General features: G+C 44.3%; 1 protein-coding gene across 4 annotated transcripts in view; it reads right to left on the bottom strand.

Moving 5' to 3' along the window:
* SYK (spleen associated tyrosine kinase) overlaps positions 1-25,101 on the bottom strand; it is a 105,116-nt gene that overhangs the window by 27,037 nt on the left and 52,978 nt on the right. For 2 of the 4 annotated variants that reach the window (XM_061163577.1, XM_061163576.1), the window contains exons 4-7: positions 14,424-14,559; positions 11,149-11,230; positions 10,733-10,776; positions 8,995-9,063 (exon numbers count right to left, since the gene is read on the bottom strand). In XM_061163577.1, coding sequence (XP_061019560.1) covers positions 8,995-9,063; positions 10,733-10,776; positions 11,149-11,230; positions 14,424-14,559 — 331 coding nt within the window. The remainder of the gene's footprint in view (positions 1-8,994; positions 9,064-10,732; positions 10,777-11,148; positions 11,231-14,423; positions 14,560-25,101) is intronic. The other 2 variants (XM_061163578.1, XM_061163580.1) reach the window with 1 other exon arrangement.

Raw genomic sequence — 25,101 nt, 5'->3', positions numbered from 1 at the left:
AACCAGGCAAAGAGACAGGAAAACAACAACAAGGACGACATGGCTTATCTCATTCTCCGGGCAACTGATGGGTTGCTGTGAAGGCTAAATAAAGCTCATGCTCCTGTAACAGAAGGGGCCTGCAGGGATCCCAGGCGGTGTTGTGAGAGAATTAACCAGAACTGTTTCGGTGGAATTCCCGCCTACTTACTCGCCCTTTCAAATCCTACTTCCACTTGCTAAAAGATGCTGAGGATTTTCATTATCCCCTTGGATTCAGTCTCCTCCATTAATTCTTTCTAATATTACAGAGAAGTTATTGAAAAAGAAACATTAAGTATCTACCAGCTGCTTCAACCCATTTCCCAACTCTAAAGCATCCATGAATTCCCAGTATCCACATGTATCTTTACAATATGTGGAGATCTGGCAACATTTGGGTAGATGCCAGAGGGTAGTGGTGGTCTGGTCAGTAAGCTAGAGGTACCGAGATTAAGCGGCTGCTAGCATCCCAGGATCTAAGTGCCCCACCTGTTAATTGTCACTATCGTCGTCATCATCATCAACTAACTCTTTGAGACAGGGAAGCCTATTTTTGCTAACCTGAAGGAAGGTATTTCTTCCTTGAACCCAGAGTAGGTAACTGACGTGTATAAAAAAGCCCTGCTGGCCATTATTAATGGCAACTTTCCTTATTATTTATTTGATTTGCATCAATTTGCAGCAGGAAATAATGGGGGGGGGGAATCCACTGTTATATTCCTATATCTTTTCCCTTCCAAAAGTCTCTATCTCAATTCTGCCTGATCCACCTTTATCCTCAACTGAAAACAAAGGTCTGTGCTTAGTCACTCACTCATGTCTGACTCTTTGTGACCCCATGGACTGTAGCCCACCAGGCTCCTGAGTTCATGGGGATTCTCCAGCAAGAATACTGGAGTGAGTTGCCATGCCCTCCTCCAGGGGATCTTCCCAACCCAGAGACTGAACCTAGGTCTCCCGCATTGCAGGTGGATTATTTACTGTCTGAGCCACCAAGGGAGTCCAAGAATACTGGAGTGGGTAGCCTATCCCTTCTCCAGGGGATCTTCCTGACTCAGGAATCGAACCAGGGTCATCCTGCATTGCAAGCGGATTCTTTACCAGCTGAGCTAACTGGGAAGCCCCCCAAGCAAGGGTATTATTACTAAATTTGGTTCACAGGAAAACCACGATTCAAATAATCTTTTTGGCATGAGTTGAGTACAAAGAAATTTTATATACCGATTTTTTTTTTTTTAGCAGTGCCCAAACACTGGCCATGAAGAAATGAGATACTGCCATATTTTGGAGAAATTTAGAGGAACAGAGACAGTAAGCTGAATTTTACACAGTCGCTTATCTACTGGCACACACGAAATGTTCACCTGCCTTCCTGACATCCCCAGCTCGGGATCCGAAAGTACAATAATGAAGTCACAGTGCATCACTGCTGCGACATGGTCACTTGTTCCTGAAACTGTCTTCCTCCTGCTAATCGAGCTCTATAGAGCCCCGGCTCACCATGGCAAAGGCCCTTCTGAGAAGCCAAAGAACATCCGCTCTTATGGGTCAATGGAATGCCATTGTATCCATTTTCTGATGACTATCTCAGCATTCTTATCAAATTGTTTAATAGAAACAGCTGTGATGTATCAAGAATGAAAAGAGAATATAAGTTACAGGGGATATAATCATTTAGTCACTGCATCAGAGCTTTGTTGCTAAATTGTTCATTCAACCACTGCTAAATAAAAATGTGTTCAACAAACATAACATGAATGAATGAATGAGTGAATGGAGATAAATTTCAAACTGGGAGGTGTGAAATGCAAACACTTTTAATGTGATTTAAAAACGAGTTCTCTCTCAAGTTCTTCTATTAATAGGTGTGGCTAATTCCAAATAACAATACACCACTTTAAAAAATTAACATATGATTATAAGACTCTTGGATATACGGTTCATTCACTTTTTATTTATGATATAATTACCCTGTCTCAACAGAACTGTCCTAGGGGAAACTAGGTAATTCCCAAAGCTTGCCATACTCCTGCTCTGCTTAGTCCCCTCTGGTAATCAAACTATAAGGCTGAAATAGTTTTTAAACTAAAAAATAAATTCTCTTTTAGGTTCACATTGACTATCATTTCAACTGCTCTGATTTTTTCCCTTGAGGTAGGAAGGTTCTGAACTCAAAAGCAAAACCACAACCCCAGGACCAGCCACCATGGACACGGAGAAGGCATTGATACCCCTTCTCTGCACTGGAAGACCTCCCACTATTTGCCCACTTAGGGATGTATCCCAGGACTGCAGCCCCTCCACCCTGACGCGATGTTCTCTGGAGCAGAAAGACTTCATAAGGGCTGTTACATTTGAAGTCAGGATGCAATGATCTGCAATATGAATCCTCCCATGGAGAATTTAGAAACAGAGGTGGGGATGTAAAAAGTACTGAAAAAGACACTAGGGCATGAGGAGTAGGAATCAGTAGTGATGGCCACAGTTTGCCTACAGCCCTGCACAGAGGGATGCATACTCTGATTGGCTGTGTGGTGTTCATCCCTTGCCTGTCTTGTCTATGGATAAGAAAATGGGTTGCAGGTCTCCTCTCAAGAAGGTTGAACCCCATCTTTTAAGCCGAGGTGGTTCAAGGGCTTCATTTCAACACTGCCCACTTAGACCAACCTTTGCAGTCTAAACCCTGAGTTTCCCTCAATAACCACATCAGCTCCCTGCCTGGACCCCTCGGCCCTCCCTGCCCTGACTGGGACAGAAATGGAAATACACTCCAAAGAGAATGCTCTTTGGAAGGAATGGGAGGTTTTTCTACTGTGTCTGTTAAAAAGGCCGTATTGACTTTATTTGAAGATGAAGCTACAAATGCAAGTTTCATCTTTCCCAAAGCACTTGGTGATTCTACCATTCAGTAGAACAACAGCAAAACCGTATGGAATCAAATGCTTGATTGAAAAGAAGATTTGAGGACTTTGTAAACAATGAACTCTAAGGCAAAATGATAAATTAGGAAAGTATTGTTAATGCTTAGAATTGAAATGCCTTTTAATTTAATGAAAAACGTATTGCTGATCCATTCCATCATCTGTCGTTATTATTTCTGCTCTGTATTTTATCATCTATTCTGCCCTAATCAGTAACATCCCCTTTTCTGCATAGAGAACAAGGTATAAATGAATGTTGACTGTTGCTTTCCCCCTACTTTTGCTGACATTTGAAACTGAAGTCAAACCCGCAGGACACCACTAGATGGCACTAGCTACTTTAGCTTTCCACCTTCCAAAGAGCAATTTGAGAGTTTTAAGTTTTGTAAATTCAAGTAAAAACAGATCACTCCACAATAATAAAAATAATATTTGTTTAGGTTGGGAAGATCCCCTGGAGGAGGGCATGGCAACCTACTCCAGTATTCTTGCCTGGAGAATCCCCATGGACGGAGGAGCCTGGCGCGCTCCAGTCCATGGGCTTGAAAAGTGTCAGGCACGACTGGGTGACGAAGCACCGCACAGGTTATGAGTTATGATCCCTGATCTCTTGTTGGCTACTCAGCTGCAAGTAGAGAATATATTTGACAAATATCCTTTGAGTACCTATTTTTAAGAAGTACAGATTCAGAAGTGAACAAAAGAGAAAAATGCATTGCTTTTAAGGAGCTAATTCAGAGTTTCCTGACTCGGGAACATTGTTTGCCAGGTATTCTGATTTTCATTTCTAGACCTTAATTTTTAGACTTAAAACACATTTTCAAGTCAGGTAACAGCGGTAATAATGATGACAATATATTTAATGCTTGTCACCACTGCAATGACAAAAAGAGCCAGTAGGCTTCACAAATTTTAGCTGCTCAAACCAAACACAGTTCTGGTTTTCAGTGGAATGACTTTGGTCCCAGTCCAAGGCTCCAGAGCTAAAGGCAGACTCTGCTTGGCCAGGGCTTGAAATAATCTTTGGTTTGCTTCAGATCCATAAAAATAAGCACTTGGCTGTCATAATTAATCTTCCTTCAACTTAGAAGCAAAGATCTAAAAGCTGGTCCTTTATAATGATGTGGAAACATTTTCTCCAGGGTTTGGTCCACTGCTTCCACATTACCAAGTACATGAGTACGATTTAAGAGCCCCTTCTTTCTTTCTCCTAGCTGATTCTTAGTAAATTGTGTTAAAATGTCTAAAAGTGTTCCAATCAGCAATGTAGGTGCTGGAATAAAACATGAAAAATGAATTTTAATTTGAAATTCTAGAACATTTTTCCACAACTAAGACAAAATGTGAATGCTATGTTTCATCTTAGAGAATGTGCCTTTGAACTCTGACACAGAAGCACAGTCTTTAAGGCTGCTTTGTTCAAACTGACAGCCATCCTCAATAGAAAGATTGGTTTACATACTTAAAGTAGCAAAGAAAAATATTCCAATGCTAATAGGAGGAATTTTATTCATGTAAGGATTACCAGTCCTTAGAGTAAGTGATGGCAGGAAGCAAGGAGAGAGTAGATTATACTTGTATTATTCTTCAGTTAAATTCATTCATATTTTCAAGTGTTAAAATGTTACTAATCTCTTAAAAATACTCCTGCCCTTAAGTTTTTGTTATAAAATTTCAAAATTATCTGATTAATAATATTCTGCCAATCATAACACATTTGTCATTAACTATCTGCATGCTAGAGTTCATTCAGGTTCTATCATGTCCATTTTGTGCCTGAATTATTTAAAAAACAACTTCATATTGAACAAAAAAATTCAAGAAAGTTATTTATACCTTAACAGATGGGATATTTGACATAATTCCCACAAGTCTTTTTCATGACTGGTTAAATAATGGAAAATTCTTCTTTTATTTTTAAGTATTAGGTCTCCTAAAATATTTCTGTTGAGCAATTAAAATATTTTTAATTCATTGCTTAAATCATATAATGCTTCTCTTTATCAATGAACTACTGATATTTTTGGCTTTTATGAAAGTTCAATGCATACTTCAAAGCTGTTATAAATTTAAATAGACAACAGCCCTTGTTTAGCCAGAAAAGTATTTTCACAGTATTAACCAGATTAATTAGCTTCTAATATTTAATTATCTTTTAAAAGTGATTAAGTAATTTAAGAGGGGCAAATTTTAAAAGGCACAACAGGGTTTCAATGAAAAAATGGGTCTCCTTGACATGCCATTTCCTACTCCCAAGGCAACTAGTGCTATCAGTATTTGCTATATTCTTCTAGAACCTTCTATACTGTATCAGCACACATATATGTGCCTGACTTTGTCATCTTCAATTAACATTGCATTTTGGAAATGACTTTATATCTCAACTACCCATCATGGTATGAATTTTAACAACTGATTTCACTTATTTCCCATTGATTTCTAAATTATTTCCAGACTTTGTCAATGATACAGTGTTAGAATGTTAGAATGTCAGAATGTCAATGATACAATGTTAGACATGTACCATTTCACACTTCTCCAATAAAGTACAGCTTACTCAACACACACTTGTTGTGTGGTGTCACCAAACTTGTTTATTTGGGCTAGTTTTACAGATGGACATAAGAGAGCACCATAGTTTTAACTCTGATTTCTCTTATTATGAAACAGAACAGCTTTTCCTATGCTTGAGAACTATTTACATTTTCTCTCCTATAAACTATCCTATGCCCACTAACCTATTAGATAGTTAAAACTTTTATTGATTTATATAATTTCTTTATAAAGATATTGACCTCCTATATGGATATATATATATATATATATATATATATATATATATATATATATGATCACTGCTAATATTTATTCTAAGTTTATTATGCTTCTTTGGAAGATGTTTTGGTTCTTATCCACAAATGTATTTTATTTTTTGGTAGTCTTACTGATATTTTCTTCAATTTCATTAGACATTCTTCTTTAATCTAAAGACCTACTAAATCTTAAATTGTGGATATTTCTATAATCACTGTAGGGGAGTGGGCTTCAGGCTGCATGGGACAAGGATGGGGTGGGAGTGGGGCTTATTTCTTCACAGTGCTGGGTTACTGTTTCCTGGGGTGATAGCGTCTTGATGTGTCACCCTGGCTGACCTGAATGATAATGCTGTGTTATTGACTCAAACTACGATCATGGTACTGCTGTGGAGGGATACTGGAGAGGTAACTAAAATTCTTAATTAGTTGATTTTATTTAGGGAGATTATCCTGGGTGGGCTTGACTTACTCAGTCAAAAGTTCTTAGAAGAGGTTGAGACTTTGCTAAGAGGGGTGGGGTGGGGGGTGACTGACCCTTGGTGTTAATGACAGCTCCACCTTGCTTACCCTCCCTTCCTGATGACTTGCCCTATGGACATTGAACTTGCCCCAACAGTTGTGTAAGGCAAGTCCTAGTGATAAGCCAATATGTGTGTGTACATGTATACAGATGTGTATATAAGTATGTACTTATGTGTGTTGAAAATGTACCTCTGTGTGTGTGTGTGTGTGTGTGTGTGCGTGTGAGAGTGTGCTGTGGGTGTGTTTCATGCATAAACCTCTGACTGATCACATTCTCCTGGTAGAACCCTGAATGAAGCCCTTGGACACTACAGAATTAAGGTAAATGTGGAAAGCTGTGTCTTCTCTGCAGTGAAACTACTTATGTCTGGGTCTGCACATGGGTGGAGGGCTGTGCATCGGCACACTGGCCTTGGGCCGTCAGAAAGACAATGATGAATAAACAAGTGGTGAGAGTCAAGAGTGTGGTCCAAGCCCACAGGGACTCCTTCATGGCTGCCACACAGACTCCATGCACGGAGGGGCCACGGAAGCCCGGTGAGTGAAAGGTTCTGAGCCTACCGATGGGGCTCCACGAATGGGCAACTGAGTGTCCTTCCCCAAGTTGTGCTATAATATGATGTTTTGTCAATGCAGTATTTGATTAAGGACTCAAAGAGATGACTTATGGTTGAAAAGCACCCTGAACCAGAGCATACTTTGAATCACCTCAGTTGATGAGGCACCATCTGGCCTATTTTCCCCAGAATATAGTCCTATGAGATGCCATCTTGACAACTAGGTGCACCCTCCCCAAGGAGAAGGGCTGAATGCCGACAGGGGTTGAGGGCCAGGAGGGCCAGAAAGTGGCAGCCGTGGAGAGTTTCACCTTGGACCATGGGGAATGTTGACCTCCTCAAGGTCAAAGCCTCAATCGCCTATTTGCCTTGGTGACTTGAAACAAACCCCAAGTCATGGGGCAAAGGGGGTACTGGCATAGAGCGTGCATTCCCTTGAAAACTCCCCAGCCTTCCAGCTCCTAACACGCCACCCTGGCATGGACAGCCCTCAGGGTCACCCCTCTAAGAGCAACACCCCATCATACCGGATGTTCCCCACAAGCTGATCCACCCTGACTGGGAATGTGGCCTCAAAACAGATAGTTACTCCGTTCAGGTTTATCACCTAACTTCCCCCCTCAAACACTACATTAAACTCACTTCTCTTTTTTGTAGTCAACAAGATTGAACATATCTAGAATATAACAGCCCACTTGGAAAGAAAATCTCAGGGCTTTTATGCTTTTCATTTACGTTGTTTCTGCTAAGTACTTCAGCCAATCTGCTTCATGAACTAATGCTTGATTATATGCTGACATGTCTAGAAAAGGGGCTTTCTGCGTAGCTCAGTTGATAAAGAATCTGCCTGCAATACAGGAGATCCCGGTTCAACTGCTGGATTGGGAAGCTCCCCTGAAGGAAGGGATAGGCTATCCACTCCATTATTCTTGAGCTTCCCTGGTGGTTCAGATGGTAAAGAATCCAACTGCAATGCGGAGACCTGGGTTTGATCCCCGGGTTGGGAAGATCCCCTGGGGGAGGGCATGGCAACTCACTCCAGTATTCTAGCCTGGAGAATCCCATGGACAGAGGAACCTGGTGGGCTACAATCCATGGGGCCACAAAGAGTCAGACACGACTGAGTGACTAAGCACACATGTCTGGAAAAGTACTAATTGGATATGAAAACGGAAAGAATTATTAATAAAATAATTTTATACCACAATGATAAAACTAAAAAAAAAAAAAGAAATCCATATACATGTTATAAATCTTTCTTGAGGGAGGTGATTCATTATAACTGAGTTGTTAAAAAAACTTTTTATTTACCCCATAATTCAATCATATAGCAAAATATGAATATGCATTATATATCAGATTTTGTTGCTGTTGTTTAGTCACTATATCATGTCTTTTGCAACCCTGTGGACTGTAGCCCACCAGGCTCCACTGTCCATGGGGTTTCTCAGGCAAGAATACTGGAGTAGGTTGCCATTTCCTTCTCCAGGTGATTTTCCCGAGCCAGAGATCAAACCCACGTATCCTGCATTGGCAGGCGGGTTCTTTGCCACTGAGCCACCAGGAAAGCCCATATGATGTCAACTTTACTGTCTCATAAATAAAAATGATGTTTTTCTAATCCTCAAATTCCACCTTGTCTTTGTATATGTTATACTTCAGGTTCTGTGTTGGAACTCTACAGCCACAATGACGTTACTATGGCACTTGATATTTATAAAATCAGTGACCTTGTGTAGTCACTGGGCAGGATCCACACTACTTTGGCTATTCTTTCCACCAACGTGTAATTTATCTAGTCAATTACCATACCACTGCCGCATCTGATCCTGGTTTCCTTGGAAAAGACCTTCCCACATGAGAAATCCCTCCCACCTATCACACTGACAGAGACGACTTCCAAGGGCACATTGTAGCAGAGAGAGTGTGCTCACGGTGAGGGACTTTGCAGCAGAGGGACTTGGACCCACACGGAAAGCACGATGAGGAATGGGCATGGGCTGCCCGGGAGGCTACACATGGCAGGGACATGAGACCAGAGCAGAGGGAGGTGGGCAGCGGTGCGCACGGAGGGGCAGCCAAGGGCAGCGCGCGGGTGCTGCGTGCGGGTCTGTCCTACCACTTAGTCAGGGGCAGCAAGCAGGGGACGCTTAGCACCTTTCTGTGGTCACGCTTTGGGAAGGAGTATGATTTGATTCTTGAGATTATTCCACCCGCTGACCAACTCTAGAAACCATAATGGCAAAGAGGAATAGTAAATGTTTCAGAAAACAAATACAGGCTACTTTACATGACATGTTATTTTAGCTGTTCTTATCATTACAGTAACCCCCTCCAGATTCTGTTGATGAAATGCACTAGAGGTAACATGTGATCATTAGAAAGCCTTCAGGAAAAGCCTACTATTTGAATAGAAGGATCTGGAAAAATATTTTGGCAATATTTTCCATGGAAGGCTATAAGATTCAAGTTTTCATATTAAATAGCCCACTTTTCATATATAATTATTGTCAAACTGAAGACAAATCATCCTAAAGAAACTAATTCTGAGAGCCCAATTTTGTTACTTATGGGTGCTGGTTCCATGATATTTGTGGAAATTCACTGAGTTGGACCCTTAGGGAACATGCATATTTTTATATAGTCAGTAAAAAGTTTTTCCACAATGTCTAACACCTTGAAGCCATTACGTCATGCACAACTAAATAGAAGCCTTGATATTCTTTTAAAGTTCTCATCTCAAGCCCACCTGCCTCTTAGAGCAAAGTGGACCTGCCTCATGGTGGATAAAATCTTAAAGTTGACTCGCCAGGCCCATGAGTTATGTAAAGGGTAAAACAAAATGATGACTCCATAAAGGGGCTTTACTTTAGAAGTTGATCCCAAAGTTCACTGGCATTTCAGCTCCCCTGATTCAGGGACAAGAGCTGCTGCAGGAAGACTGCTTGGTTCAGTATTGGTGCAGCTTCTGAACAAGTCAATAGCCCCTGCCACGGGTGGAGGGTTCATTCCACCTTCTGCAGATTTTAAGGGTTAACAGGCAGAAAGTGAGGTACAGAGCACACAGTTCGTGTTGGGGGAATTTTCAGAACTCACAAATGGCATTAAAGGGCATCAAAGGTCCACAGTGAGGTCCCCTTCAAAGTAGCAGGACATCATTCCTGCTTGGAGTATAAATCTGTGTGTCACCTCCTAATAGTCTGGAGGGAAGAGAGAGCTGGAACTCTCTCTCTTCAGAAGCATCAGGCATGTGTTGGCCAAACCCACATGTAGAAGTATGGATAGATCACATTCTCACCACCCACTGATGTGGAGGGGGTGGTGGGTTCTTGCCAAGCCTTCAACTCCATCCTTTTCTAGAGGCTTCTTCTCTCAAGTGATAGCACCAGGCACCCCCATTCCAAGCTTTCCTCCACCAAGCTATAGCCAAAGCAGCTCCCCTGGAAAGGGTGGGTTTTCTGCTAACAATGTCTTGGTTGATTTAACCAAAAGAGTTTGGCAGTCAACCTCACTGAGACAACTTATATACCCAGCTTACTACCCATCATGCATGTAGTCACATGGATCATATATGTGACTCCTCATGGATGGGTCAGGGCTGAGCCTGAACAATATGTTACCATTTCAAAAATCTACCAGGAGGTATATTTCTGATTTAACATTGGGTTACATGGATATTTCATATACTTTTAGAAAATGGAGGGATTTTTAACCTACCAAAGAAACTAACTTAGCTAGCTAAGAACTGAAAATAGGCTGATTCTAGCTGCACCAGCAATCCCAGTTTATCAAGTGTGATAAGAACAATGACCATTACTCCTTTGTCTAAAAATACTTTTCATTGTGCTAATATACAACTGCTTCATCTTTAATGGCCTGGCTAAGTAACACTTACCCCAGGATGAGAAATTGGAAGTTGTGGACGGAAGTTAATATTTCCTGGTTAGAAAGAACATGCACAATTACTGCTGTGTCAGTGAAAACCATCTATTTATCTCCTCCCCCACTGCATATCAATCAATGTGACTGTAAAATATTACTGCTTGAGGAGCAGATATATTTTCTGCATACATTTCTTGTTATCCTCTTTCACTCAATTTTCTCATATAAGCAATAAAAACAAATCCATTTTAAAATTATTGACTAGTTTTTGATGAATGATAAATATACAGTTGGAGTAATCATTTTAATCAATCAGTAAAAACAAAGTCTCATCCCATCTGGTTTGACTTTGCAACAGATCAAATCTATAATGAGGCTGATTATTATCAGCATCTGAAAGAGGGAGACTCCAGTGTCTTGGCTACTCACCCGATTGACCACCAATTTTTTGACATGGAACTGTAAGAACTCTTAACAAACCATCTGATTTATAAGAGTAGTGCTCGACCAGCTGAAAAAGAAAAAAAGTAAGAAAGTATCATAAATAATGGGGGCAGGAAATGCTCCTTACCTGGAGCAGCTGACTCCCCTTTTGGATTTTAAAAGTGATTCAAGGACAGCCCTAAACAACAAAAGGTGCTTCTTTGGTGGTCTTCCTGATTCCTCCCCACTCCTCTTTCCTGCCACCCTCAGACTTCTGGCAGAAGTCCACATGCCACCTTCCCTTTTTGACCTTATTCTACCCTTGGCTCCCTTCCCTCCTTCCTTCCTTTCCTTCCTTCTTTCTTTGGTGGTAAGTTGTATGTCTTTGTTTATATTCTTCTATATCCATGTGATACTATAATAATGAATTCATTTATTCGGTCTTTCAACAAACATTCTGTTGTTTGGTAGGCCCTGAGACAGGACAAAAGGTAAACTATGGTGAATGAGACACATTTCCTACTGTTGAGGTGCTTACTTCCTTGGTGGAGAAGGCTATAAATGAATTATAAAGTAGAGTAATTGATTCTGTATTAGTGCTTTGGGCAAAGACTTTGGAGGGACCAAATAACGCAACCCAAAAGTTTCAGAGAGAAGACATCACAGCATGAGTGATATAAGAACGAGGGCCTGGAGAAAGCTGACCCTTTGAAGAATGGCCTTATGTTCACAGAACATGGACACCCTTGGCTAATGGTGCCCAGGAAACTATGAATCATGATGTCTGATTCCTACATTAAAAAGGAAATGAATGGCAAGTAGATTTATTTATACCTAGTCAAAATTATGCAACAGGAAGACAGCCTTAGTTTTCACATTTTCTTTTCTCAAACAGACATTTCCTCTGCAGACAAACTAAAATCCTTCTATCCAATATTTTTTTCTTACCTATTTATTAATTCCTTTTCCAGTTATGGACTCCGGGCTCCTAAACCTTTCTTTCTCTCAAAACTTACCTATTTGGGTAAATGTTCATTGAATGAATATATTTTATCCTTCCAGGGAGCATTCTTTTTTTAAATTTTATTTTATTGTGAAAGAACACAATAAAGGAGATCCACCCTCTTAATAAATATTCCAATATGACCAACACTAACACACTCCTGAAATGGAGAGCAAAGCTCTCTCTGTTCTGTTAAATGCAACAGTGTGTTCTCAGACATAGTATTGAGGTCGCTACAATAGCTGAAATATCCCATGCATCTCTCCAGTATCATTCAAATATCTCCTTACATGCTTACGGTTTCAGACAATCTACCCAAAAGGATGGGTGGGAGGTGGGCATGCACATAAAGATTTCCCTCTTGGGCAAGGGTACACAAACATTTTCTGTAAAGGGCCAGACAGTGATATTTTAGGTCTTTTCATTCCAGGTATCATCTCTGTCACATAGTTCTTTATTTAAAATAAACAATCACCCTTTAAAATATAGAAACCATTTTTCTTCAAGGACTACACAAAAGCAGCTCAGGGCCAGACGTGATCCATAAGTGTGTTGATTCTTTCTCTACAGAAAGGAAAACTAGAGGAGTGTAGCAATTACCAACTCTCAGAAAAACAGCACCAGATTCCTGGGTAGGGGAAGGGTGCCATGGAACCTTACTGTTATCAAGAAAGAACAATGAAATCACACTCATGAAAATGGAAGGTACTCCTGGCACTTTCGAGGCTCTTTCTTAAACAGACATACAAGGGAAAGATTTAATTAAGGCTGACTGCTAAAATCCCATGGGAGAAGCCTGGTAGGCTACAGTCCATGGGGTCACAAAGAGTCGGACACGACTGAGCGACTTTACTTACTTACTTACTTACTACAATATGGTAGCGGAATCAGTAAATACGGGAAAAAGTCTTGGGAAGGAATTTTCCAACAATTAAAGATGTTTAACATTAAAGTCAGCATGCAGACTTGGAGACTGTGAGTGGACTCACTCAGGGAAAATGGTCATTCAGGAGAAATCCAATGGCCGTGTAGCAGTGATGGAGCCCAGGACCTTCAAGCATCAGACTGACGGATGGAGGCCAGTGCCTTTCAATGCACACCATCAGCGATTCTTGTAGGAGGTGAGAGTCTCTGATGGGAAATTAATTCCAGAAGGCAATGTTCCCTACTCATCTCTCTGATTTGCACTGGGCAAACACTCTTTCAAAACGATACCATTAAAATAAAGCAAAGTCTGTGGTCAATAATGAGCTACACGTCAATGAGCTACAAACCAAAAGATAATGTCAGCATTATGACTAATATGCATGAATATTAAAATACCCAGCATTCAAAGAAGAAGATTTTCTTCCAACTACAGTTAGGAGCCAAAATACATCATGTGATGGTTACTCTGAGTGCTTTCAAGGTAATGGGGATCCCTGATCTCAGATTTTAAAAAGACAAGATTTTTTGAGCCTGGTACTTTCCTGCTGGTGCTACCCATGAAGTTCCTGGTGGGGCCTGGTGTGGACATTTGAATCTGTCCCCAGTGACATCCTGCACCTACAAAACTCAACGTAGCTGTCGTTCTTGGGGTGGCAGAGTCCTTTGGTTTTCTCTGCCTCTGGGCCCACTACAGTTTATAGGATGTTTTGCCATTTCCTCATGGAGCTGTGATTTAGAATGAAGCCAAGTCGTTCGTACCTGGTGGAAAGCAGGGGTGAACATCGGGTTAGAGCTAGCACCCAAGGAACTCTCATATTACACATTGCTTCGGGCTTTCCTATCAGGTGGGTCAAGAAGAACCCCTTTTTAGGCCAGGGGTGGATAATCCTATACAAGTCCTGGCCTGACACGCAGGAAATGATAACCACTAGGTTGCCTTAATTTTGCAGTGATTCATTTTGCAGCGAGAATGGCACTTGACATTTTGTATTAAATTTGGCCTCTTGCGATTCAAAGAATAGTCTGATTAGCCACCTCTAAGACTCCCTTCCCAGCCATCTACACCTTTCTCTACTCTGTATTTGTCTGAAAGGATGCTCTGGATTCCAGGTAGAACGTCTCTAGTGCCTTAAGGCAGGGTCTCCTGTTAAACCACGTGTAATCCTGGCTAGGTACTGCTGCCTGGTGCCAAGAGCTGAGGGGCCCTGGACAAGCTACGGGAGCCTCAGTCACCTAACATGGTAACCCTAGACCAGTGCATCCAGGAGCCTGGAGCGTACAATGGGGACTCTGATTGGGCAGGTCTCGGCATGGACCCAGGTCTTCTATAAAGGTCCAGGAGGACAGGTACCTGCCAGAGTGTGTCGAAATTCTTCCCGCCAGGGATGGAGAGCTTCCCCGTTTTGTCCTTGTCGATGCGGTAGTGCAGCACCTTGCCCTCATGCAGGAGGCACAGCGCGTAGGACCCGTTGTCCCTGGCCCTGATCCTGGAAGAGAGAAGACAGGGTGTCACCATCACTCCTACTGCCCGCCGGGGGTGGGCAGGAGTGCCCTGGGCAGGCAGCCTGCAGCAGCGCCTTGACCTCGGGGTCAAGGGCTTTGTACCCAGGGAGGCCCAGCTCACAGCTCGATGACACCTCGAGTCCCAGACAAAGAACACCCAGCGGGCTTGGGAGCACTGAGGGGACGTCAGGAGAGGCCCAGGCTCTGGGGGTGAGTCCTCCATTCATCTGGAATACAATTTGGCTCAGGGCACGGGCATGTGAACCCCACAGCACCCCAGAACAGTGGAGTCTGTGCAGCCCTCTGCACTCGGGTCCTCTCTTCCCTGAGGTCTGCTTTTGGGTTAGATTCCAGACAGGGCAGATCCCCCACCCAGCCCAGGGTGTGCCACTGGAGGGGGTGCTTGCTGGGCATTTTAACTAGGAATATTCTCGACCCCAGATGGAGGCCGGGAAAGGCTCCCCCTCCCTAGGACTCTCTTCATTCCCTTAAGCTCACTCTCCCTTTTACTGGGAGGAGAAAGCAGGACTGGGATTTAAAATGTCCCATGGTAAAGACTCTGCCTACAATGCAGGAGACTTGGGTTCGTTTCCTGGGTCAGGAAGATCCCCTGGAGAAGGAAATAACAACACACTCCAGTATTCTTGCCTGGAGAATCCCATGGACAGTGGAGCCTGGTAGGCTACAGTCCATGGGGTCAGACACGACTCAGTGACTAAACCACCATGCGAGAGCGTCAGATGATGTCACCAGGAGAAGAAAATGTCCTCCACTGGGAGCTGGGGACCAATGAGCAGAACCAGGGCTGTGCTGACTGCCCAGGCTCTGACTCCTGGTCCCCTCCCTGATGCCACTCCCTTCCCTTATCCAGGGATGAGACTTGTGAGCCTGATGCCAATCAGAGCACCCATTGCACTGTAGGGGGAGGTCTGGCCTGACCAGGAAGACCTGCGGGACTGTGGGAGGGTGCAGTATAGGTGAGGGCTGCAAAGGCACAGAATGGAGATGAATCCCCTTCCCCAACTGAACTCCTTAGTCATCACCATCCTCAGCCCATCTTCCCCTCTCAGCAACTCAAGCCTTTGGGATCACAAGATGTGAGAGGGTGAGTCACCAAGATCTCAGAAGGTCCCAGAAAGCCTCGGCGGCCTTGTCATTTTCTAAAATGAGGAAACTGAGGCCCCCAATTGTTAAGCAATGTGTCCATTCAACTATACTTTGGGAAGAGGCCAAATGTGCCAAAACTGTCGTGGGATTTCCCTGTCGTGGGGAAATTTCTGATGCCTCCCCTTGGCTGTAAGAGACCACGTCCATAGGACCAGCTTTGGAAGCTGATGCAGTCACTTTTGGCCTTGTAGATTCATCTCAAAAAGTGAACCCAGGACATGAGAGCTAAGCTGTGTCACATGGGGCTGGAACTTTGTTTTAAAAATAAGTTTCTTTTAAGTTGTGCTTGGCTGTGCGCGGCGAACAGGCTCCTTCCATGCCTCAGTGCTCAGGGCAGCTGGTGTGGGTGGTGGGACACACCCAGACTCCCCTCGACCTCTGCAGGACTGCTTCTGAAACCTTCTGCACTGTGAAAACAGCTCTTCCCCCAAACCCAAGCAGGTCGCCTGCACCCCAAAGTGTAAGCTCCCTTTCATGGTCACATGGCCCATTAAGGCAAGTTGGTTGCTGTCAAATCGAAAAACAACCACACAGAAAAGGAAAAACATATTTTTATATGAGGAAGAACTGAGTTTATCTCTTAGGGAAGCTATTTTATAAGGCAGGGTTACTCACCCCTGCTTTGCTTAGTTTATAAGCATCAGTGGCAAACAAATAGGATAGTTTGAAGATTCAAACAATTATACAAATTCTAAATACTAAGCATTAAGAATTTATGCAAATATATATAAAAGGTTAACAGGATAACGATGTCCATAGGCCATTCCAAAATACATTCTCTTTGATTTCAAGTCTTTGGTGTCTTGGGCTTCCCTGCTGGCTTAGAGTCTGCCTGCAATGCTGGAGACTGGGTTCAGTCCCTGGGTTGGGAAGATCCCCTGGAGAAGGAAATGGCAACCCACTCTGGTATTCTTGCCTGGAAAATTCCATAGATGGAGGAGCCTGGCGGGCTGCAGTCCATGGGGTCACAAAGTGTCGGACACGAGTGAGCAACTAACTTTACTTTTACCTTTGTATCTTGGACCTCTGGGTCCTGGAGACAATTAACTGGATCTGAAGTCTGACTTTCTGAATCCATGCCCAGTGCCCACCAGTCTATCTTGCCTTAAGTCTTGATTGAACTTTTATTGTTAAAACAGACAGAGGATTGCAGAATAACAGGGAAATGGTGCAATCACCTCATTAGAAATGGGGAAATGGAAATGAAGCCCACAACTGAAATAACATTATGCCCTCTCCAGACTGGCAAAAGTTAAAAAGGCTGAATAAATTGCTGGGAATGAGGGCAATAGGCACCTTCATTTACTGCCAGCAGGCGCATGAATTGGTTCAATCATTTTTGGAAAAAACAAATTGGAATTCTCTACTGAAACTGAACCTATTTATTCCCCGAGTCAGCAATCCACTCCAAGATATACAAAATGCATGCATTCTGCACCTGTAACTTGTCTGGGGATGTTTATATCAGTTTTATCTGTCACTATGAAAAATTATAAACAAGCTAAGTATCTGCTGAGTACAGAGTAAGTCAGTCTTGGGGTATTCATACCACAGAAGGTCATGAATAAAATGAGCAAACGACAGTGATACAAAGCAAAAGTGACTCTCATAAGTATAAATGGACACTGTGACTCTACCGGTATGAAGTTTCCAGGTAGGTCAATTTGAACGATTTCATTGAGAAATGTATACCTAGGTGGTAAAAAGTGAAAGAAAAAAAAGAGCTCTGGCTCTTTTCTAGAGCCAGAGCATGCTGGACACAAGCGTACAGAAAGTGATGTCCTCTCCGGGATGGGTGTGAGTGAGGGGCCTTCTGTGACGCTGCTCCTATTTTAGTTCTTGACTTTGGCAGCATTCGCTTTATAATTATCCACTAAGATACACGTATAGAGTGAGGCACTTTGGTGTGTGTTGAATATTTCATAAGAAAAATGGCATTAGAAGAGAGCGGGTGTGAGACAGAAACAGACCAGTGATTTCTGTAAAGGCACACACTTCCTTGAGGATCCTCCCAAGAACAGGCCCTGGAGGAGTCTCTTGCAGCGCTCCAGACAGGCAGCCTATGCCAACTCCCGGGACAACAGCTACCTGGCGAGCACAGTCTAAGGAACAGCAGGCCCAGGGACAGGCCGTGGACATGCAGCCTGAGCAGCCCCCGAGGCAGCTGGCAGGAAACGAGGCAAAGAAGGGAAACCCACAGGCCCAGCATCTGTAGGTGGCAAAGACCAGAGGCTTGGTGACACTAACGGCCAGCAACTGTGAGGTGTCTGCTGGCTGGCTGCAGGCAGATCCTGGGCTGGGTTATTTTTAATCTAACACACGGAAAATACTGGCTTGGAAGCTGAAGTAGCTCCTCCTCCTCCTGGCCCCCTCCTGTTCATCAGAAAGACCCCCACTGTCCTGGGACACCCACCGGCTTTGTCACGTGGGTGCCCAAAGTGGAAAAAGCAAAGGCCAGTCTTGCAGCCTCTCTTGAGGTTGACCACCTTCCAGGTCAACACTATCTTTAGCATGTCCCCAGAAGCCCCAGAAGAATTTTTTTCCAGGGAGTCTCTTGGAAGAAGCAGACAGAAGAAGCCAAGACAAATCTTGGCTCACGACAGATTTGTGTTTTGCTGTTACAAGGTGTGGGACTTCAGCGCTTTCAAAGTGTGACGCTGTCCTAACTGGCCTTAAGATTGACTTGAGGTCCCTGGTGAGACAGCAGGAGCTCCACCTTGCCTCCAGGCGTCTCAGGCTCTGCCATGAGCAGGTTTTGCACATCGGACATGAGGCAGGAGGCAAAACTGAGGTCAGGAGAGTGTTCATTCTGCAAGACGCAGCCTGGAGGGGCTCCCCCTTCCTATGACTTCCTGGATCAGAGAAAACATGTAGTAACGATGCCCAGACAATACCACCCAAGAGGTGGTAGGACCTTCAAGGTGATCTTCACCCACCAAGGTCTGGGGTCATGGCATCTGCTGCAGACAGAACAGAACAGCCGGGGCACAGCCTGGCCTACCAGGCATTCTCACTGTCTGCGTAATATTTGCCCCCCCCCCCCCCATGTCAGAGCAGAGCATGGCTGGCTGGGGGGGAAGGAGGGCGCTGGGGATGAGTTGTATACCTACAGTGCGGACGGGAGGTACAGAGAGACATGGAGGGGGGCTCCCTTCCAGAGTTCATGCTGTATCAGGCGGTCAGATACTGCAGCATGGGGCCCGACAGTGGCTTCTTAAGAGAGGAGCTGGGAGCGGGGAAGAAGATATGGGAATGGCAGGCCCTGGGAAGCCTGCTCAGTACTTGGCTTGCCAGCATAATGCCAAGAGCATCCTTGGACTCAGGAGAGGTACCAGCCTTAATGATCCACAGAATGGAAAAGAAAACGCAACTTCTGGGTGCTTCTGTCTTGCACTTCAGCAAAATTTAGGCACGTGAAACTTCCACACATGCAGTGAAAGCAGGATAAGCTGGAATACAGGTCCAAACATGGGGCCACGCCAAGCTCTTCTTTCACACATCTGCCTTCTTAAAAGTTTTATCACAAACTCCCCGCTCTCTCCCTCTGCTCTAATTCATGAGGTGAAACCAGGTCACACTGCTTCTGCTCCAGCTTCATGGGGACCTTAATCAGACCAGTGAAGAGATACTCACATCAGTCCACAATCCCCTTTAAACTTTTCACTTCAGACAGGCCATGACTCTCTATGCTGACCTATAGCTGCAGGGCCACACGTGCCGAATGAAATGGCACATTTTGATCCCTGATGGCAGCACCTGCGGGCACTCAAAGAACTCAGCTTTTACTGTGGGCATATGAGGGTCACGCAGTCTCATTCATCAATGAGCAAAAGTAAGATTTTTTTCCTAAACCCACAGATTGCTTTTGAAATGTAGGTATATCAGAAAAAAGTAAGCTATAACTTGAGCAAGGAAAAGTGAGTGACAAATAAGGGGAAAAAAAGTGTGTTTCACCTAATGACAAATACCAATATCAGTACTGGCGTGGACACAGGGAGAACATCCCATTCTTGGAGTCAGCAGCAAGGTGAGCATCTGAACCTGGGATTCCCACAACGAAGCAAGGACCATGAAGAAGAAAACCTCTTCAACCCTGGAGGACAGTGTCCCTGGCACAGAACACTCAGGAGTCCCACAGATAAATATCTCAAATACAAGCTCAAAAGATCACTCGAAATCAAAGGAAAAAGGAGTTATGAGAAAGAGGGCAGGAAGAGAAAAAGAGCAGCAGCAGGAGAGACATAGATTTATACACTAAGGATTTTCTGTATTGAAATCGTTAGAATCAGAATGTAAGCTAATTATACATCAAATGTTTAAAAAAAAATGAGGGACTCACAAAAACTAGCAAGCAATAAGATGCTCTCAAAAATGTACAGGACTATTTGAGAAACAACCAGAACAAACAGGACTGCTAGAAATTTTTAAAAAATATAACTGATGGAAAAATACAGTGGATGAGTTTAAAGCAGATTAGATATAGATGAAGTGAAAATTAATGAACCAAAAGACAATCCAAGAACATTAAATAGCACAGCACATAGAGAAAAGGCAACAGAAAATAAGAAAGAATAGAGGATGGAGTAAGGTCTAAAATATGTTTAATAGCAACCTATGAAGGAAGAAATGATAAGAAAGAAGGATAGTAATACTTGAAAAAAAAATTGACGAGTATTTTCCAGAACTGATGAAAGAAAGAGATTCATAGTTGCAGGAAGCACAACTATAGGACAATCTTATGGTTGTAATGAACACATTACCTTGGTTCATCTCGATTAACAAATCAGATAGCATACTAGCTTTCCCTTTTTATCTTTCAGTAAACTGAGGTCAGAGAGATTAACTAGGCTGTCTAAATCACAGAGCTATTAAATGGTTGTGCTTGTCTGAACTTAAGTTTCTACAAATAGAAGCAGTTTCAAGGTTAACTATGTCTCAATCAATTAAATAAAACAGAAACATTCCTTACTGCACATATACTTAAAGATCCTCCAATGAACTGGGAACACCTCAAATTATCACTATTCTTAGTTTTGCTTAGGTAGGCACTGGGCCCCTTGAACAGGCTCAAATGTGGTCCCCAGGCCAGCATCACTTGGGAACTTGTCAGAAATCCAAATTTCTGAGTCATAACCCAAACTTAGGTTATGACCTAAGCTAAAAACTGGGTGGGGGGGTTGTGGTTTGACCCAGCAATCTGTGCTTTAACCAGCCTCCAGGTGATTTGCACACAAACAGAAGGTTGCGAACCACTGCTTACATCATCTGCTCTGGACTTTGTATCCATCCTGTGGAACCTCATTCTTCATCCTTTCTCCTAGCTTACATTTGTTCCTTGCTCATAGGGAATACAAGTGTATATTCTTACAAGCTATCTCAATGTCTCTGAAAAATGTGTCACATTCTGAATACATTTTCTTCCCTGGCTACCTTATACTGAATTGTACTTACACTGAAAAAGATACCTCATAGCTCTTTCCAAAGAGAGGCATCCACCTGCCTCCCAGTCCATCTGGAGGGACAGGGGCAGGGGATGGGGGAGGGCATTAGTGAAAGGTATGGTTCTAAGATTCAGGGGTGGCAGGTAATATGTTATCTGGTGTGCCCAAGCCAAGTCCATCCTGGACAAGGACCATGTGGTTTTGTAGACCTCTGATTCTGGCTGGACACAACCTTTTCCCTTAGAAAGGCATTGTCACCAAATCTTCCAATGACCAGCTGTGTACTGAATTGGGTACACCCTCATCAGACCATCTATACATGCTGCTCATTTCTTTACCTGTAAGTTCTCCTGGAGGGCTTCCCACAGGGCCCCGAAACTTAAGAGGCATGAATAAGTGAATGTGTGTGTGTGTGCATAATTTGTGCACCCATGTGTGTAAGGGAGGTGAGGGTGTGAAGGGCATGGGGTTATAATGAAAATCAATACAGTGGGCAATGGAAGGGAGCAAGGGAGGAAATGATGAGAGGGTGACACTCCTTCTGGAAAATGGCTAATGAGGAAGGGACAATGCAAAGATCAAAGGGCTTATTTCTCCTTGAAACGTATGAAGAAGGAAGGTCTGGAGCACCTGGATTTCAGATGCAGAGCACATAAGAGGACTCAGTTGTTCCACTGGGCTGGGTGGGAAGATGATTGTGGAGGGCCTGAGATGGGCAAATGGCACCTTGGAACCTGCTCAGAAGCCTCTGCACTCTCTTCTTCACTCGGTATACAGGGCCCCGGGGTACCCGAGATGATGTTTGACATATTAAAAAGCTGCCATGGGAAAGGAGCAGGCGGAGGAGTCCCACCCATCACATGCAACAACCACAGGCCGGCGCAGGGTGCTGGGGCCCACCCCAAGTGCAGGAGCTGTAACGCTCTATGACCTCAGGATGGGGGAAGCCCACAGGCCACAACTCTCGCCCTCCTCACAGGCTCCCCAGCACAGGTGCCTCTCAGACCCTTGGACTCCAGCTCCCCTGGGCTTCCTCTTGGCCTCAGTTTTCACCTTCCTGCCCCTGCCTGCCCAACCCAGCTACCACATAGGCCACATTCGCTCTTGACTTCTGCAAACTACTGTGCCTGGTCCAAGACCTGACTGCCATCTCTCCCCCAACAGAAGCCTCATCCCCCTCTCTTGACACTCGGGGAGGGGGCAAGCCCAGAGGTCAGGGTCTCCCTCAGGACCTCACAAGTCTCCCAGACCTGACAGCCCCACTGGTTTGGCCCTGGAGACTCGGCCTGGCAGCACCTCACACCCACCACTCTCCTGGGATCTCTATTTCAATCCCCTCCACCTCCCAGCCCCGTGGCAATGCTGGCCTGGCATCACCAGGCATTTCCAAAAATAAGACCTGCAGTCAGCACCTGCAACCCACCCCTTTCCTTCCACTGTCCTCACCCAGCGGCTCTGGGTACAGTCGCCCAGCACTCTTCCCACTGAGACTTTTCCTCCCTCCTGCTGGAGGAGGTCAGGCCTCCTGATGGTCAGGCCTGCCTTTTCACCATCTCGTGTGTGTGTGCATGCTAAGTCACTTCAGTCGTGTCTGACACTTTTCGACCCTGTGGACTGTAGCCACTAGGCTCCTGTGTCCATGGGATTCTCCGAGCAAGAATACTGGAGTGGGTTGCCATGCCCTCCACCAGAGGATCTTATCAACCTTGGGATCAAACTCGTGTCTCTTATGTCTCCTGCATTCACAGGTGGGTTCTTTACCACTAGTGCCCCCTGAGAAGCCTCAGCTAAATCTAATCAGCCAGTTTAAGGCTGCTGCTGCTGCTAAGTTGCTTCAGTCATGTCCAACTATGTGCGACCCCATAGACGGCAGCCCACTAGGCCACCCCATCCCTGGGATTCTCCAGGCAAGGACACTGGAGTGGGTTGCCATTTCCTTCTCCAATGCATGAAAGTGAAAAGTGAAAGTGAAGTTGCTCAGTCGTGTCCGACTCTTCACGACCCCATGGACTGCAGCCCACCAGGCTCCTCCGTCTATGGGATTTTCCAGGCAAGAGTACTGGAGTGGGGTGTCACTGCCTTCTCTGTCTAAGTCCTTGATTGAAAATCAAAGAATTTAGACCTTTAGCAGTGAGGCCCCTCTTGGCTCAGAAGTTCTGCCACCACAAATGTACCTAATACCATAATTCAAGAGGAGGAAAAACTACAATCTGAGTTGGCCAGATTCCCCAGACACAATCCATCTCAACAGTTTAGAGTCTTTGGAACATACCTTCTGCATTTTAAACTGCATTAGAGAGGATTTATAACCTCATTTAGGTCTCAGACATTTTGAGATATGCTGCCTTTTCATCCCTGGTTTCTGTGGGTGGCAAGAAGACTGTTTTTCTAAGATGGAGGCTGGGGATCTGCTCCATTGAACCACAATGCAGACCAGAGATTCCAAAATGAATCTAATATTTTCACACTCGATTCTCCAAGATATTCCTAAATGGGAACTGTAAACCTTCAACATTAGCCATGGGTGTCCCTTGGCCTTTCATCCTATGTTCATTAATGACTCAAAATCCACTAATATTTATTAACCTTCTATGAAGTACTTAACATTATGTGTGACTATTCGTGTGTTATCCGAATATGTATGTGTTACTCAGTCAGGTCTCACTCTTTTTGACCCCATGAACTGTAGCCCACCAGGCTCCTCTGTCCCTGGGATTCTCCAGGTAAGAATACTGGAGTGGGTAGCCATTCATTTCTCCAGGCGGTCTCCCTGACCCAGGGATTGAACCCACGTCCCTGCATTGCAGGCGTATTCTTTACTGTCTGAGCCACAGCAAAGCCCATTATTAGGAATCACAGAGAATAGGTTCTGTTTCTGAATCTGAAAGCCTCCTACATTTCTCAGCATCTTCCAGGTGCTGTGGGGGTGTTCCAGGTAAGATCTGCCAGTCTTGGCAAGTCTTAGACAAGGTGGCACAGGAAACAACACCTCTGAGCAGGTGTGAAGAGGTTGGTGGGGGTATAAGAAGCACATGGTGGTCATGGGCAGCCAACTGGAGCCAAACCATGTCCAGAGGGCTGGGAATGGATCTGCATAAGAACTGCAAAAATGATGAGCTGGATCATCAGCCCTCAGTGATAAAATCAAGCAGCAAGATGAGATTGGACAAGGAACTGTAAACATCAGGGTAACAGAGGTTGGTGCTGAAATCGGCCTCCTCCCCAGGGTCACTGGGGACAACAGAGGAGGCAAATGAACTGCTGCTCCCAACAATAAGAGCCTGTCTGCACAGAAGAGACTCAGAGCCCAGCCATGCTGGTGCAGCCACCAGCACCCATGCCTCTCCTCCTCCCAACATTCATTAAAGGCAGTTCTTGTGCTCAGACATGAGAAGGTGAAGACCTTGAAATCTCTGCAGAAAAATAGACATCATACTTTGGTTTAAATGTATATAAATGCACACAAGTGTGGCTGGTGAGCCTGCTCCTTTTTGTTCCTCTGCACTGGCTGGTGCCCAGCCAGATGGGTCACCGTGAACTTCAACTGTATTTGCCCCAACATCTTCCCAAAAGTATATGCACTAATTTGCCCAAAGAAAAGTGTCAATGCCAGAAAGCCCTCAGTGGCCTAGCCCCTATTCTCCATCCCTCCCTGCCACACTCTGTACCATCCACAGGGGCCTCATGGTGGCCTGACCTTCCGAACACACTCCTGTCTCTGGGAACCCACAAGTGCTTTTCCCTCAATCAGGATGGCTCCCAGCTGCCCTCAGGTCTCTGCTCAAATGTCTCCTTCATAGCAAGGCCCCTCCTGATCACCCAGCATAAAACAGAATCCCAGACCGCCAATCACAGCAAGTTCTAGTCCCTTCCTTAAATGCGCCAATGAACTGGGCAGCTCTTGTTCAATTGTTCAGT

Source organism: Dama dama, chromosome 16 (assembly GCF_033118175.1).
Source record: "Dama dama isolate Ldn47 chromosome 16, ASM3311817v1, whole genome shotgun sequence".
Classification (NCBI taxonomy): domain Eukaryota; kingdom Metazoa; phylum Chordata; class Mammalia; order Artiodactyla; family Cervidae; genus Dama; species Dama dama.
The sequence above is the reverse complement of the archived record's forward strand: the minus strand, read 5'-3'. Positions and strand labels throughout refer to the sequence as shown.